Source organism: Rattus norvegicus, chromosome 19, assembly GCF_021556685.1.
Source record: "Rattus norvegicus strain SHRSP/BbbUtx chromosome 19, alternate assembly SHRSP_T2T, whole genome shotgun sequence".
NCBI classification, from domain to species: Eukaryota; Metazoa; Chordata; class Mammalia; order Rodentia; family Muridae; genus Rattus; species Rattus norvegicus.
The window spans coordinates 21,675,896-21,689,851 of NC_141552.1; the positions used below are offsets into that span (position 1 = coordinate 21,675,896).

Genomic DNA, 13,956 nt, shown 5'->3' on the forward strand with positions numbered 1-13,956 from the left:
AGCCACCAAGGGGTACACAGGGTGATAGTGTCTTTTGTGTGGATAATGTGACTTTTTTTATGGACACACACTTTATGATGTAATCACTGACATACTGTATCCATGCTGTCATGTGTTCTGCTCATCCTAGTCTATATCAGTCTACAACACACATTCCTTATTGACTGTGTGCACCAGATATTGAGTAACACACACTCATGCCTGTAGAGCTGCAGAAAAAAATGACAACTTACACAAAGGAATATAGAATAATCCTAATGGAGAACCATGTGCCTCAGTTTTTCTTACAATACAGCATTATTATTAAACCACAAAGATAATGACCATCAACGTCATTTTGGGAAATAGGTTTTTATAGGTGCTGTTTCACTTGATCATTCATATGCTGTGTTTTTTATTGTTGCTGATTATATTTATTTTTATCATGTAACTCAATGGATCTTTTTTTTTTCAAATGTATGTCTGGGCCACTCCTGAGTACATTTCCCTCATGATCCAAAAGAGGGTATAGCATTCCCCATTGTAGATGATTGTTAGGGACCATATGGTTCTTCTGAGAGAGCAGCAGATGCTCTAACCTGGGAGTCATCACCACAGCTCCTGTAGGCAGCTTTTGTCCTTCCAGGGCATGTGCTGTACTAGGTGGACACGATCACCTCCCATTTAGGAGAGAGATCTCAGGAGATGTGTATGTACAGGTGGTTGAGCAGTGCCTGCTCAATGTGGTAGGCTGCTAGGCAACCTACTGAACCCCAGCCCTGCTCCACCTGCATTCTTCGAGGCAGAGTTTCTATAGCCCAGGATGGTCTAGAATGCATCATCTACCTATGTCTTTTTTCCACTAATGCTAGGATGAGGAGCATATGTCCTCCACACCCTTCTTTCCAAACAATGAACATGCTCATGGTCTGGTTATCACATGGCCATGAGCGAGGTAAATAACACTCAGCCAAAACAGAGGCGCATTGCCACAGTCACACAGACAGCCTGGACAGATCTGACACGATCAGCACCAGGTTTGACTGCCACTACTTGAAGCAAGGTCCTCCAGTGTTAGGACAACCATTCAAACAGCAAAGAAGGAACCTGTTCCCAGCATCCGAGGAGTGGGAGACCCAGAAACCCATGTGTCAATGTGGCCATTTGGAAAATGGAAGTGGGGAGGCAGGGAAGCAGGCAGAACTGGACACAGTTGCAGGGACCCAGGCAAAGAGGGAATATTGGGGCAGAGTCCATGAGATGTCAGTAGGCAACAGGCCAGCTGGGACTAGTGTGGGTACAGGGCTTCTAGTGTGGGTATGAGAGGAGCAAAAGTAGCAATGGTCAGATTCTGATGCAGCATAAAGATTGGAAGGAGCTTAGACCGTCTCAGTGTCGTATAGGGACATTATAGACACTGATGGGCAGTATGGGGATTGCAGGGTCCCTTATAGTGGTCTCTGCAGGTGTCAGGGCTCTGTCAGACCTATGACTATCAGGCAGGCTCTGAGCGCAAGTGAGAGTCACGGGACAGGCCCTGTGTACAGCCTGGTTTGGGGACATTTCCAGGTGCCCCATGGACTGCAAAATAAAGGCAAAGGACACAGGGAAGCCAGCAGTTCCCATGCACAGGACATAAATACTTGTAGACCTTTCTAGAATTTCCATAGACCATCTGTCACTAGTCCTCACTATAGAAGGCACCAGCATTCTGCCCTCTACTTCAATTGGTGAGACAGCTAGTCTAACTCCAGCAGTAAGGCCTCAGGGAAGACAATAAGAACTCACAGGTGACCTCTTTTACTATTGAAACAGGCTCTTCCTATGGAGCCCAGAGTGACTGTAGGGTCCTAATTCTCCTGCCTCACAGTGACTGTAAATTCAAATCTACCTTCAAGAGCAATTGATTAATAGCACAGGGGGGAAGATCAGATTAAGGCTATCTAAAGGCCCCAGTGTGGTAGGATTACCAGGGTCCTAGTAAGTTTCTCCAGCCTTAATTACAACCTGAGTCAGTCCTGCTGTATGGGATATCACCTGCTGCCCAGTGATATCACAACTTGGAATTCTTTGTCAAATATAAGCTGTTATGGGAATGAAGTACCCACACAATAAACACTGGTCTGGATACTCCTAGGTCAAGAATCCCCTGTTGGAAATGCCTTGGACCGCACCATTTTACATTCTGGATCCTTCTGGCTTTTTAGCAGATTTATAAATACAAAAAAGAAAAATGGGCATAGTAATTTAAGCCTATGATCCCAGTCATGGGAAACTGAGTCAGGGTGATGGAAGACTGTAAGTTCCAGGACAACCTGTGTTTCCAGAAAAAAAAAAAAAGGCATGGTGAAGATTCCACTCAAGTAGAAACCAAAAGGCTTTCACATGGGGCCTGCATTCCACTGGTCAGCACTCCCATCGTCACAGCCACAGGGAGACACTGGGGAATTTTTCCCACTGTCTCTCTTTGGGATGCAGTCCACCCCATGATTCTATGTGAGGAATGCCCCAAAGGTTGCATCATGTGAGGGACCTAGATAGTTCCAGGATTGGGAGAATTCAGGAGTTTATTATTAGGGATGATCTACAGCTTCGGCAAAGCTTTTCCCTCCACATGGCAGCCCCAGGTTTGGCCCCAACAGTAAAAATAAAATCCCCCCAAAATAATGCCAACAAAATATCACGAAGCCTAAATGTCTGACCAGTCTCCTCAAAAGTGCACAGGAACCTGACTCCACATTTAGGACCCACTATGGCCTCTGTGACCTGTGAGAAGGGATCTAATATGGGAATTAGTACAGTATGACTTATCCTTATGGATATCTTTGGTGACAATCACCACCTGACCCCTGAAAACCCATCTACCTGGGAGGCTCAGCACTCATGTCACCAAAAAAGCCCAGATCCTAGGGCCAGCATGGGCAGGAGGTGAAGAAAGTTTGTCCCTCGTGAACATCAGTTGCTGCTCCTGGCCTGACTCTATCCTCAGGAGACAATGTTGCCCCAGAAAGTGTAGGTGTCAATGGCTATTCCCAGGCCAAGGCTGGGATACTGCTGGTCATCCCCGCAGTGACACCTCACCCCTGCATTGTGTGGTCATCCCCGCAGTGACACCTCACCCCTGCAGTGTATGGTCATCCCCGCAGTGACACCTCACCCCTGCAGTGTGTGGTCATCCCTGCAGTGACACCTCACCCCTGCAGTGTGTGGTCATCCCCGCAGTGACACCTCACCCCTGCAGTGTGTGGTCATCCCTGCAGTGACACCTCACCCCTGCACTGTGTGGTCATCCTCGCAGTGACACCTCACCCCTGCAGTGTGTGGTCATCCCTGCAGTGACATCTCACCCCTGCAGTGTGTGGTCATCCCCACAGTGACATCTCACCCCTGCAGTGTGTGGTCATCCCTGCAGTGATACCTCACCCCTGCAGTGTGTGGTCATCCCTGCAGTGACACCTCACCCCTGCAGTGTGTGGTCATCCCTGCAGTGACACCTCACCCCTGCACTGTGTGGTCATCCCTGCAGTGACTCCTCACCCCTGCAGTGTGTGGTCATCCCTGCAGTGACTCCTCACCCCTGCAGTGTGTGGTCATCCCTGCAGTGACATCTCACCCCTGCAGTGTGTGGTCATCCCCACAGTGACATCTCACCCCTGCAGTGTGTGGTCATCCCTGCAGTGATACCTCACCCCTGCAGTGTGTGGTCATCCCTGCAGTGACTCCTCACCCCTGCAGTGTGTGGTCATCCCTGCAGTGACATCTCACCCCTGCAGTGTGTGGTCATCCCCACAGTGACATCTCACCCCTGCAGTGTGTGGTCATCCCTGCAGTGATACCTCACCCCTGCAGTGTGTGGTCATCCCTGCAGTGACACCTCACCCCTGCAGTGTGTGGTCATCCCTGCAGTGACACCTCACCCCTGCACTGTGTGGTCATCCCTGCAGTGACTCCTCACCCCTGCAGTGTGTGGTCATCCCTGCAGTGACTCCTCACCCCTGCAGTGTGTGGTCATCCCTGCAGTGACATCTCACCCCTGCAGTGTGTGGTCATCCCCACAGTGACATCTCACCCCTGCAGTGTGTGGTCATCCCTGCAGTGATACCTCACCCCTGCAGTGTGTGGTCATCCCTGCAGTGACTCCTCACCCCTGCAGTGTGTGGTCATCCCTGCAGTGACATCTCACCCCTGCAGTGTGTGGTCATCCCCACAGTGACATCTCACCCCTGCAGTGTGTGGTCATCCCTGCAGTGATACCTCACCCCTGCAGTGTGTGGTCATCCCTGCAGTGATACCTCACCCCTGCAGTGTGTGGTCATCCCTGCAGTGACACCTCACCCCTGCAGTGTGTGGTCATCCCCGCAGTGATACCTCACCCCTGCAGTGTGTGGTCATCCCTGCAGTGACTCCTCACCCCTGCACTGTGTGGTCATCCCTGCAATGATGCCTCACCCCTACAGTGCAGACCTTTGGGCCTGTGGCCTTCAGGATCCGGATTATCTGTTAAACTCAGTTCATAATCAGAATGTTTTGTGTTCAGCCTCTGCCTGGACTGTACTCCAAGAAGAGTTCAAGGGTTTCTGTGGCAACATCTAGCGACCAAGCCTTAGCAGAAGGATTCTCACATCACCCTGCAGGCAGATTCCCATAGTCATCCCTAGTCCATTTAAGCTGCTGCTGAAGGTGCCTTGAAGGCATAGCCACAGCGACCCTGTGTGTTAAGGGGTGATGTTTTCATTCAGGAACCCTGATGCAGAGTCTTCTCCTAACCCAGCAGGTGGTCCCTGCATCAGGCTGGAGTTTTGAGTTTCTGTGTTGTCCTGATAACACCTGCTGTTTCCTCCTGGGGCAGAATAGATCTCAGAAGGTCTGGGCCAGTCTCACTGGTTGAGGATTCTTGCAAGGCCTCATCTCCAATTCCTGAGGGAAGGTGTAGGTTAGGAGAACGCCTGGATTTGAAATTCAGTGTTTTCAGATTTCAGGATTGGATAAGGGGAACTCAGCATGTGCATGTGTCCATGTGTCTGTATGCATGCACATGCAGGCCAGGGATGGACACCAGCAACCTTCCTCAGTCACCCTACGCCTCTCACACAAAGGAGCTCTCACACAGAAGCTGTGGCTCACAGATGAGGTTGCTCAGGCTTAGAGTCCCAGAGATTCTTCTGCTGTGCTTCAAAACTTTGAGAGAGAGAGAGAGAGAGAGAGAGAGAGAGAGAGAGAGAGAGAGAGAGAGATTCTACCAGCTTGTACAACCACGCATGCACATATGGATGCCAGAGGGAAATATCTGGTGTCTTCCTTTCGAACAGGGTCCTAATGAACTATCAGGTCTCTATATCTTAATATCTAGCAGGGGTCCCAGCGTGAGCATAGCCAGGGCATACGCATGCTTGGCTGTCAGGCAGGCAAGAGGCAGAGATCTTGTTCTATTTTTCATGGTTAATGCTCTTAGTGCCCTTGAGGGCCTGGCTGACACCTGCCTGGAGACTGCTGGATCTGATGCTGGCCTAGACAGCCAGGGCTATTGATGATGGATGTCCAAAGTGGCCCTCATTCTTGGCAAACTTCTCTCTTCTAGTCTAAATGTGCTTGGGTGTTTAATGCAAGGACTGGGTTGTAGTTTTCCTGTTCTATCCTGCTGCCCCCTTGTTTTCTTCAGCAGGTCACCTGCCCTAGTGACGAAAGAGAAGTGTGTGAGCCACAGCACCACCCTCCCATGCTTCTGCTTGCTGATCTGTGGTATCTGTTGATGTAGAACCGTTCCTGTGGCAGTCCTGTTGATGTTTGTGAGTTTTGAGGATTTACGCCAGTGTAGTAATGTGCATAGTCACCCTGGGAAACCCCACAGGAAGTTGGTCCCCAGGTTTCAGCACACAGAAGCACAGGCCATAAGAGATGCCCAGGTGTTGAAGGAGGTCCAGTAGATGTGCTGTTAGTTTCCTGTGTCTGATGCATGATTGTCCCTTGCTTAATAAAATGTATACACAAAACTCTTTAAGTGTCCCACTGACCTCTGAGAAAGAACATCAGTGGGAAGATGGCTTTGAACTCTTAACTCCCTGTTCCTTTCCTCATAACAGGTTTCTGTAGCAACCAAAGGAGAGAAGCCACCTGAGGGAAGGAAGTCCAAGACAGTGCCTAGGAGCAGAAGTAGGGTCTGGCTGTAGAGGGGACAAGTGGCTGGGTATAGGGACTCTAGGATCAGAAAAGAGGTTGCCTGGCATCTCCCACAGCAACGAAGACAGTCACGCATAGTCATGCTCAAAGGCCAGTCTGATCCAGACTGTCCCTCATTTCCCAGGCGATTATAGATGGTGTCAGGTAGCAGTTGAAAACTGGCCATCAGGGCATGATTCAAGTGTTTATTAAGGTATCATGGCATCAAGAGTATATGAGGGAATAGCCATATGTACACAGAACGACTTGCAGATCCAGAGAGCAGGGAGGGAATAGTCAGGAGCTCCTGCTTGCTGCTGCCTTAGGGGTTCTACAGAAATCCCAGTGGCACTTGGGAAGTGGAGGCAATATCAATTAGGGATTGTGGCCACATGGGGAGATTGAGACCAGCCATGTGCTGTGGCATCAGAACACTGACCAGCGATGACAAAATGAAACATAAAACACTGGTTGCTCAGCTTTGATACTGCTGACTGCTGACGTGGCCAGGGGCCATCCGGTTCACCAAAGGCTCAGCCAACAGTTGTCTCTCCACTCAATAAAAGTCAAAGAGTGGCCCAGCTCCAAAACCAAATGTGTGCCCACATTGCAATGGCTCCGGTACTGTTTCACCTCAGCTGCGGAGATCTCAGGATCCATGAGTGTCCAGCACGCACACACCCAAAAGAGACAGTCTTAGGGGTCTTAGGCAGCACTGAGGGTGGTGAGCCTCTGCCTCACGGCTCAACGGCCCTGACCTTGGCATTGTTTGGGCACAAGAGAGCAAAGTGCTGGGGACAGACAACCTGCAGTCTACCATGCTGGAAGGGCATGACTAACACTGATTGATCACATCCATGTGACTACTGAAGCTTTTCCTGCTCTCTGTAGTGGTGACCTTACAGAAACCATGCACACCCGGTTTAGACTGTATTAAAGTAGCCACCATTTCAGGGTTCCCTGCAAGGTGCCATGGGACAGTAGTAGCATGAGTCTGCATGTATCTCGACAGTTTTCACTAGGGACTACACACACACACACACACACACACACACACACACACACAAACACACACATACACACACACTTACTGACATGGTGCACATTCTTTGCACACAGAAGAAAGTGAGTAGTAGTGAAAACACACCAATCATGGAATTGATGGAGGGAGCTGTGGGCAGAAGCTGGGGTTTAGAGTTACTTAAAGGCCCTATGCAGGCTCTCCTTTTGTTGGATGAGAAACTTCAACTGCAATGTGGTTCTTTATTTTCTTTCTCTAAAGCACAGAGGGCTAGGGTGGATCTCAGGGCTTTGAGCATGTTCGGCAAGTGCAGTCACACTGAATTAAATCCTAGGGCTGGAACCCTATTAATCTTCTACAGAATTATAGAGCAGCCTGGATGAAGACTCTCAGCTGAAAATGTGGACAACTCAAGACAGGTACTGGACAATGGCTGTCAGACTTGACTGAAGACTGGAAATGTTTTGCTATCTCACAGGAAAAGAAGGCCCCTCCCACTACACTGTACTCTAAGGACATTTTATTCAGGATAGGATGACATGAACTATTGTCTCATGTCACAGATGTCAGCACAAAGTATCCAAGGTATTGTATGCCAATGGTAGCATCAACAGAACAAAGCACACAGTGTCATGAAGACATAAATTATGAGTTTGTGTAGCAAGACCCAGGCCTCTTCCAGGTTCTTAGATAGTAACTGAGAACCTCAAATACGGTAGTGATGTGATAGTGTGGTGTAAATCTAGTTACAACTAGTTTTGACACAGATGACACTTTTTGTGTCATGGTCAGCTTATAGTGAATGACTAGACCTAAGCATGAGAATAACCAAATACTACATTGCTTCTCTAGCTGCTGAGCTTCTAAAAGCCCTGGGGTGACAGCAAGCTTTTGTGGACATACTGGATTGGTTCTTCTGTACTTTAACTCTCTGAGTCACCTGCACTCTCAGCAAGTTAGATGAATTCCACAAATTGGAAATCAGTCACCTGGAAAAAATACATTCTCAATACGATCCCAGATTGGCCATGGAAAAAGGGTAGCTTGAACTGTCCCACCTAGGTTGGGCTTGCACAGGCTTGCTCTCCAAAAGAAACCTGTGTTCACAGCTGCAAGCTACACTCACTATGGATGCTCTTGAGGTTCCTCCCTAAACTGCTTAGATTACAATAATTTTCTTGCTAACAATCAAAAAACTGATTATGCCAAGCTGGCCTACAAGAAGCTTGTTTCTATTCTGTATTTTATCAGATGTGCAGAATACATATGGTCATCATTGATAACAGTTGAATGATCTGCTCTAATATGGACACTAAGTGATGCTGGAGGACGATCCTGACCCACAATGAACAGTGGGGACACCAGAGCCCTGTAGGGATGCCTGGCAACCTAACACGTTGAGCATGCACAGCTCAGTAAGTTCCCTGTGAACACACATCTCCTGAGATCTCTCTATATAATCATAGGTGATCCTGTCCACCTAATACAGCACCTCATGTGGAATAACAAAAGCCACCTGCAGGAGATGTGGTGATGACTCACAGGGTAGAGCACCTGCTGCTCTCTCAGAAGAACCACATGGACCCTAACAATTGGGTAAAGTGTGTCAGTGATTACATCATAAAGTGTGTGTCCGAGGAACAGCCACATTCTCCACACAAAAGACACTGTCACACTGAGTACCCCTTGGTGACTTTGAATTCACTTATTAGCCCAGGATCCATGGAACATGCAGAGATCCATGTGTAGCTGTCAGTTCTAAGTCCACAGGAGGGGACAGAACCCTTGAGTAAGAATGATGGTCTTAAGAGTCAAGAGATAGAATTCAATTTTTATTCATAACAAATACATTTTTACAACAAAACAGGATTAAAATGAATAAAAATATTTAAAAATATTTGAAAGTAAAAATAGTAACAAGAACATATAAATATGAAACAACAAAAAGAAAACTTCAATTAAAATCATAACAAAAATATTTCTAAAAGCATATTCTTAAGGAACATTTAGAAGCACAGATGTATTGCTGTTTCTCCTCTAGCCCACATAATGAAAGGCGGTCCCCCAAGTTGTCTCTCAAGTGCTGTTTTCTGAGAAGAAAGTAAGACTTCAATCAGTCAGGCTGGCTTAGTGGTATATAAATTTAGCGTCTCAAAGAAATGACAAATTAACTCAGAGGATGAATACTCATCCAAAAAATGTTGTTACCATTCAGGATGTTGGTCATCAGGGACTCCTGAGAAAGCAACTTATTCTTCAGGAAGCTCTCTTACTGCTGTGTGTCCAATTCCAGCTCTCTTGCACTTTCTGAGACCTGGGAGAGGAAGGCAGTTTTTCAGACACTGATTTGGTGGGGAAATGCAAGCCAGCTGTCAGAATGCTGCCTTCTACCACCTCAGTTCTATTGGACAGTCGACATGGACATTTTAAGTGATATCATTGTTGCTAACTCTGTGGGCAGGGCAAAATCTCCAGAGAGCCTCACAGTAATGTGGGTTGACAATATGGGACCCAGACTTATACCAGTGCAAAACAAGAACAGGGCAATGGCAAGAGACCTCATCAGGTTGCAGGAAGAAAGGAGATGTCCATATGTCACCAAAGATAAAGCCAATGACAAGTACTAATTTGACATTTGCACTTGGTTCTTATCCCAAAGGTGCTTCCTACACAAGAGATCACATGACCACAGAGTGTCATTTGTCAAAGAACCAAGAACTTGTTCAAAACTCTACATAGGATCCAATGTATCACATGGATATGCAATAATATGATATGTTATTCATCTGTCACCATTTCTAGACTGCAGCTTCAAAAAGAGCAGCAAAATATGCTTGCACAATAATTCAGTTTCTGAAAAGTGGTTAACTTCCCAGAATACTTGTGCATAGGCAGAGCAATGAACAATTCCATTACATGAGGTGGTTGGCTGGTTGTGAGTGTAAATTAGAAAGGTGGTAAGAGAAGCAAAGATGTATCAAATTGGCAAATTTTATCAGATATTGTTAAGCTAACAGGTCCCTACCTGATAATGCTGGTTCTGGCCGTTGATGGTCTTTATCTTTCTTGTTAAAGTCAACCAAATATTTCTGGTTCAGTGCACAATCAAGATGTACCTCCTTGCTCTCCTGCTTCAGTGGGACCAACTTCTTCCTACATGTGTTCTCCATCAGGAGCTGGCTGAGCAGGTTTCTGGAAATACAGTCTGCATAGTAAGATCATGCTGGCCCTTTCTCCCATTCCTACTCCCAAGTCCCACTAACTCTACCAGGTCCCAGATACACATGAAGACTTAACAAAATGCATCTTGATACATATAAGGCTGCTGCACAAAACATAAAGAGTTAATTCGGGGAAGAATAAATTGTTTGCTTGGCCTGACACCAATTAGTGTCCACACCTCTGAGAAAGAAAATGGATCCACAACTATCCATGAAAGCCCAATGCATGGGGGCAACATGAATTAGTACTGGGCCAACACCCTCAAAAGAGGTCAGTAGAACCAAGAGAAGGTCATGCTAACCATGTGGTCCACGCACTGAGTGTTGTAAAACCTGGTGTGACACCATAGGTCCAGGTCAGCCTAATAAACTTCTGCTGCCTTCAATCAATGCTGTTCTCTCTAGAGCCTTTTGAAGATGCCTCGACAATCCTGGGATGAGGAACAGTCTTTTATGGAACTGAAAACTGAGTCCTAATGACCCTGGAACACTGATGGGTAAATAGCACAAGAGATAGAACCAGAGCTGAAGACCGTCCAATCCAGAACAAAGAAAGTCAGAAATGGCCATTCCACAAGTGATAGCCTTTCTGACCAGGACTTACCTAGAGAAGGTAATCTCCTTCTTCAGCTTATGGTTGTTCTCATGGACCTCAGTGTTCTCCATCTCTAAGTTGTGCAGAATTGACATGACCGCCTCCTCCATTCTCTCCAGGTCTTCATAATATGGATTTGGCCTGAAGTGTGACCTGGCCCCAAATGATAGAATACAATGAACATCGGCATTTAGGAATATATGAACTCAGGGTGGGTCCTAAATTACCCCAGGCTGCTGCCTGGATCTTCCAGCACTCAGTCCCCTGCCTAGCAAGTACAGAGACTCACCATAAACTCACTGCAATTACAATCTTGCAAAGCCACCAGCTGTCAAGGGCTTTGCAAATGCATACTGGGAACTCACTCTCCCTGACTTTATCCCTGTATTCTTCATTCAGACCACAAGTTCTGCTTTAAAATAAATGGAAGCAGATGAGTCCATTTTCAATCTCACTCCTCAGGAAGGGTCAGGTTCTGAATCTCCACTATATGGGAGGTGAGGTTTAGCACAGGGTGGTTAGGGAGGCACAGCTTTCTAGAACCCAAAACCTTAATAGGATAAGAAGGTGACCTTGCAGACCCAGGAATGAAACAAGAGCATTTGGAGCGATTCATACCTGTTCTTCATGGATCTCTCTGTCAGAAACCTCAGGCGATCTCTCAGGTCATTTCTCTCCTCGGTAATGAGCTGCAGCTCTTTAATCAGCCTCTCCTTTTCCTTCTTGGCCTGATTCTCGCTTAGTTCAGTGCCAGGTAATGATGTTTCTCTCCCAGCGTCTGTAGGTAGAAGAACACAAGTGAACCTGCATGGGGAGAATGCATAGAGTGTTCATAGACCTCAGTGAGGCCTAAACAGGAGAATAAGCCAGGAACCCAGTGTCACTGCTAGGCGATTGGTCTATGCTTAAGAGGCCTCCTCAGTGGATCTCAGTTCTCCCACTACTCTATAGATACCAAGAGACATAAGCAGCCAGGTGTTCCCTATGCCGGACATTACGTGCTTACATGTACCACGGAGATGGCTTCTCCAGGATTATCATCAGCTGAACAGGGTACAGCTTGGTTTCAGGACCCTCACTCCTGTGGCTTCAGAACTCAGATGATAAATTCACCATCCAGAAAACTTGAGTGATTGGAGACACTCAGATGCCCTACCCTGATACTCTAAGCCAACAACTTTGGATTTAAAACGCATTTCCGGGGAGGATATGTTCAACAGACTTATCAGTGTCCCTATGTGAAATACCAAATGCCCCAGAAGTGCGAATAGGTTACAGGCTGAATCTTGGTGTACACGATCCAAATAGTTTTGGTATTTTAGAAACATGTTTGTAACACACACTCTAATATATAAAGCTAACGATGACCCTGCCAGTTAGAAGAAATCAGAGAAGGTCTAAGAACATAAGGTAATTGCCTGGAGCACAATCTCTCCCTGTTACTACTGTCAGATACCCACTGTATTTAAAGAAGCAATGATAGTGAAATACATTGCTGCCCTGTCTAAACTCAGAAAAGGTGGACCCTCCATGACTACTGATGAGGTTATTATATCAATGTAACATAACAAATGAACTGAAAAGTAAAGACCAGAAGTCCACAGTATAATAGCATTGGCCTTACCATATCCTCCCAGTGGGGATGGGGAAACTAAAGTTCTGAAATCCTGACTTTCAGGAATTGTGATATTCATGGAAATTCAATTCCTTTTCAGATGCTCCAGTTGTTGTGGCCCATTGCTAGAAAGGTCAGCTTAAGCCTGAGTCACCCTGGCAGGAAGCTCAAAATACACTGCCCAGAACTTACTCCACATTCCCCAGAAGTGCTGTCTTTGTCCATCATTACTTTGAGATGAAAGGCCAGACTCCTTCACTCTAGTCTCTCCAGAATCGACGTTCCCCCTCTCAAAATGCTTGCGAAGACAGGAAAACATGTCTTAGCTTGTAACTGCCAGACTCAGACTGAGAGAAACTAGGGCACTGGTCGTCACTACAACACTGGTGACATCACAGAGGATGCCAGAACTCTCTAGGAGACAATAGAATGTCCAAGAAGGGACAGCTGATGTCATGGGGAGCAGACTTTGCCTCCTGCTAATGTTCTCCCTGTACTGAGCATAAGCTGAGGTGCCCTTTCCAGGAGACTTTCCTGGGGCAGAGCCACTGAGCATCTCCTGCTTCCAAAGCCAAATTTTCCTCAAGGCTTGATTATAAAAACCTTAGTAATTCCTATGCATCTAAATGACTGTTTCCTTTCAAATCTTTCCCAAAAAATGTCTCACTAACTCAAATTGTCCTCATTCACCAATGTTAGCCATTAAAACTTCCTGAGATTTCATACCAGCTTGAATATGCAGTCAAAAGTTCTCTTGACTCATTATGTACAGGTGCTTTATATCACATCAAGAAATAGTCTGCATGGTAGGTTACAACATGCGTGTGTATTAGGGGAACACTCATGAAGTCATGTGCTTAGCAATCGACAATTGCCAGAAAATTCCTTAGGAGAAAGAGTTGAAGTCTTTAAGGTGCTAGGAAAAGTGTGGAGACCAGTTGGCAGAGGAAAATGCAATATTGGAGACACCAGTGAAGGGAACCTCATGCTGCTTGTGGGGTTCTGCTCTCTGCACCAACGTCGCTAAAGGAGCACTGATCACAGGCCTGAGTAAGATGTACCATGAGCTTCTATCAGAAAAATAAAATAAACAAGAGATATAGAGGGTGCACAGAAATGTCTAAAATGAGGCTATAAACATCATTAAGTGGATAGAGCAAGGTCCCAGCACCTGTACACTGGGAAATGGCCACCACACCAAACACAAAAGTAGTAACACATTTATCATAGTAAAAAATGAATACTTTATAGAATGCACCCACTAACACTGATTGATCACATCCGTAGTTCAAATTTTGGGGGCAAATTCATGGCCTTAACTACCTTTGTCTCAACTTATATAGCAAAAAATAAGAAAGAACGAGAAAGG

General features: G+C 46.4%; 2 protein-coding genes across 3 annotated transcripts in view; both read right to left on the reverse strand.

The window, feature by feature from the left end:
* The window catches only part of LOC147999092 (uncharacterized), a 127,081-nt gene that overhangs the window by 80,281 nt on the left and 32,844 nt on the right, over positions 1-13,956 (reverse strand). The window lies entirely within an intron of this gene.
* LOC147999094 (disks large homolog 5-like) lies at positions 8,972-12,936 on the reverse strand. Its single transcript, XM_087596088.1, has 6 exons — positions 12,780-12,936; positions 11,591-11,750; positions 10,982-11,125; positions 10,182-10,348; positions 9,365-9,470; positions 8,972-9,246 (listed from the first exon to the last, which is right to left on the reverse strand). Exons 1-5 carry the CDS (start codon positions 12,904-12,906, stop codon positions 9,406-9,408), a joined length of 663 nt encoding a protein of 220 aa, XP_087452214.1. The 5' UTR covers positions 12,907-12,936; the 3' UTR covers positions 8,972-9,246; positions 9,365-9,405.

Bases quoted from the DNA above. Each gene is read 5' to 3' on its own strand.
- LOC147999094 (XM_087596088.1), bottom strand. From the start codon at position 12,906: ATGTTTTCCTGTCTTCGCAAGCATTTTGAGAGGGGGAACGTCGATTCT. The intron at 11,126-11,590 runs GTATGAATCGCT...ATTTGGGGCCAG, and splicing joins GAGAGATCCATGAAGAACAG to GTCACACTTCAGGCCAAATC. The intron at 9,471-10,181 runs GTAGGGACCTGT...TTCCTCTCCCAG, and splicing joins GCCAGAACCAGCATTATCAG to GTCTCAGAAAGTGCAAGAGA.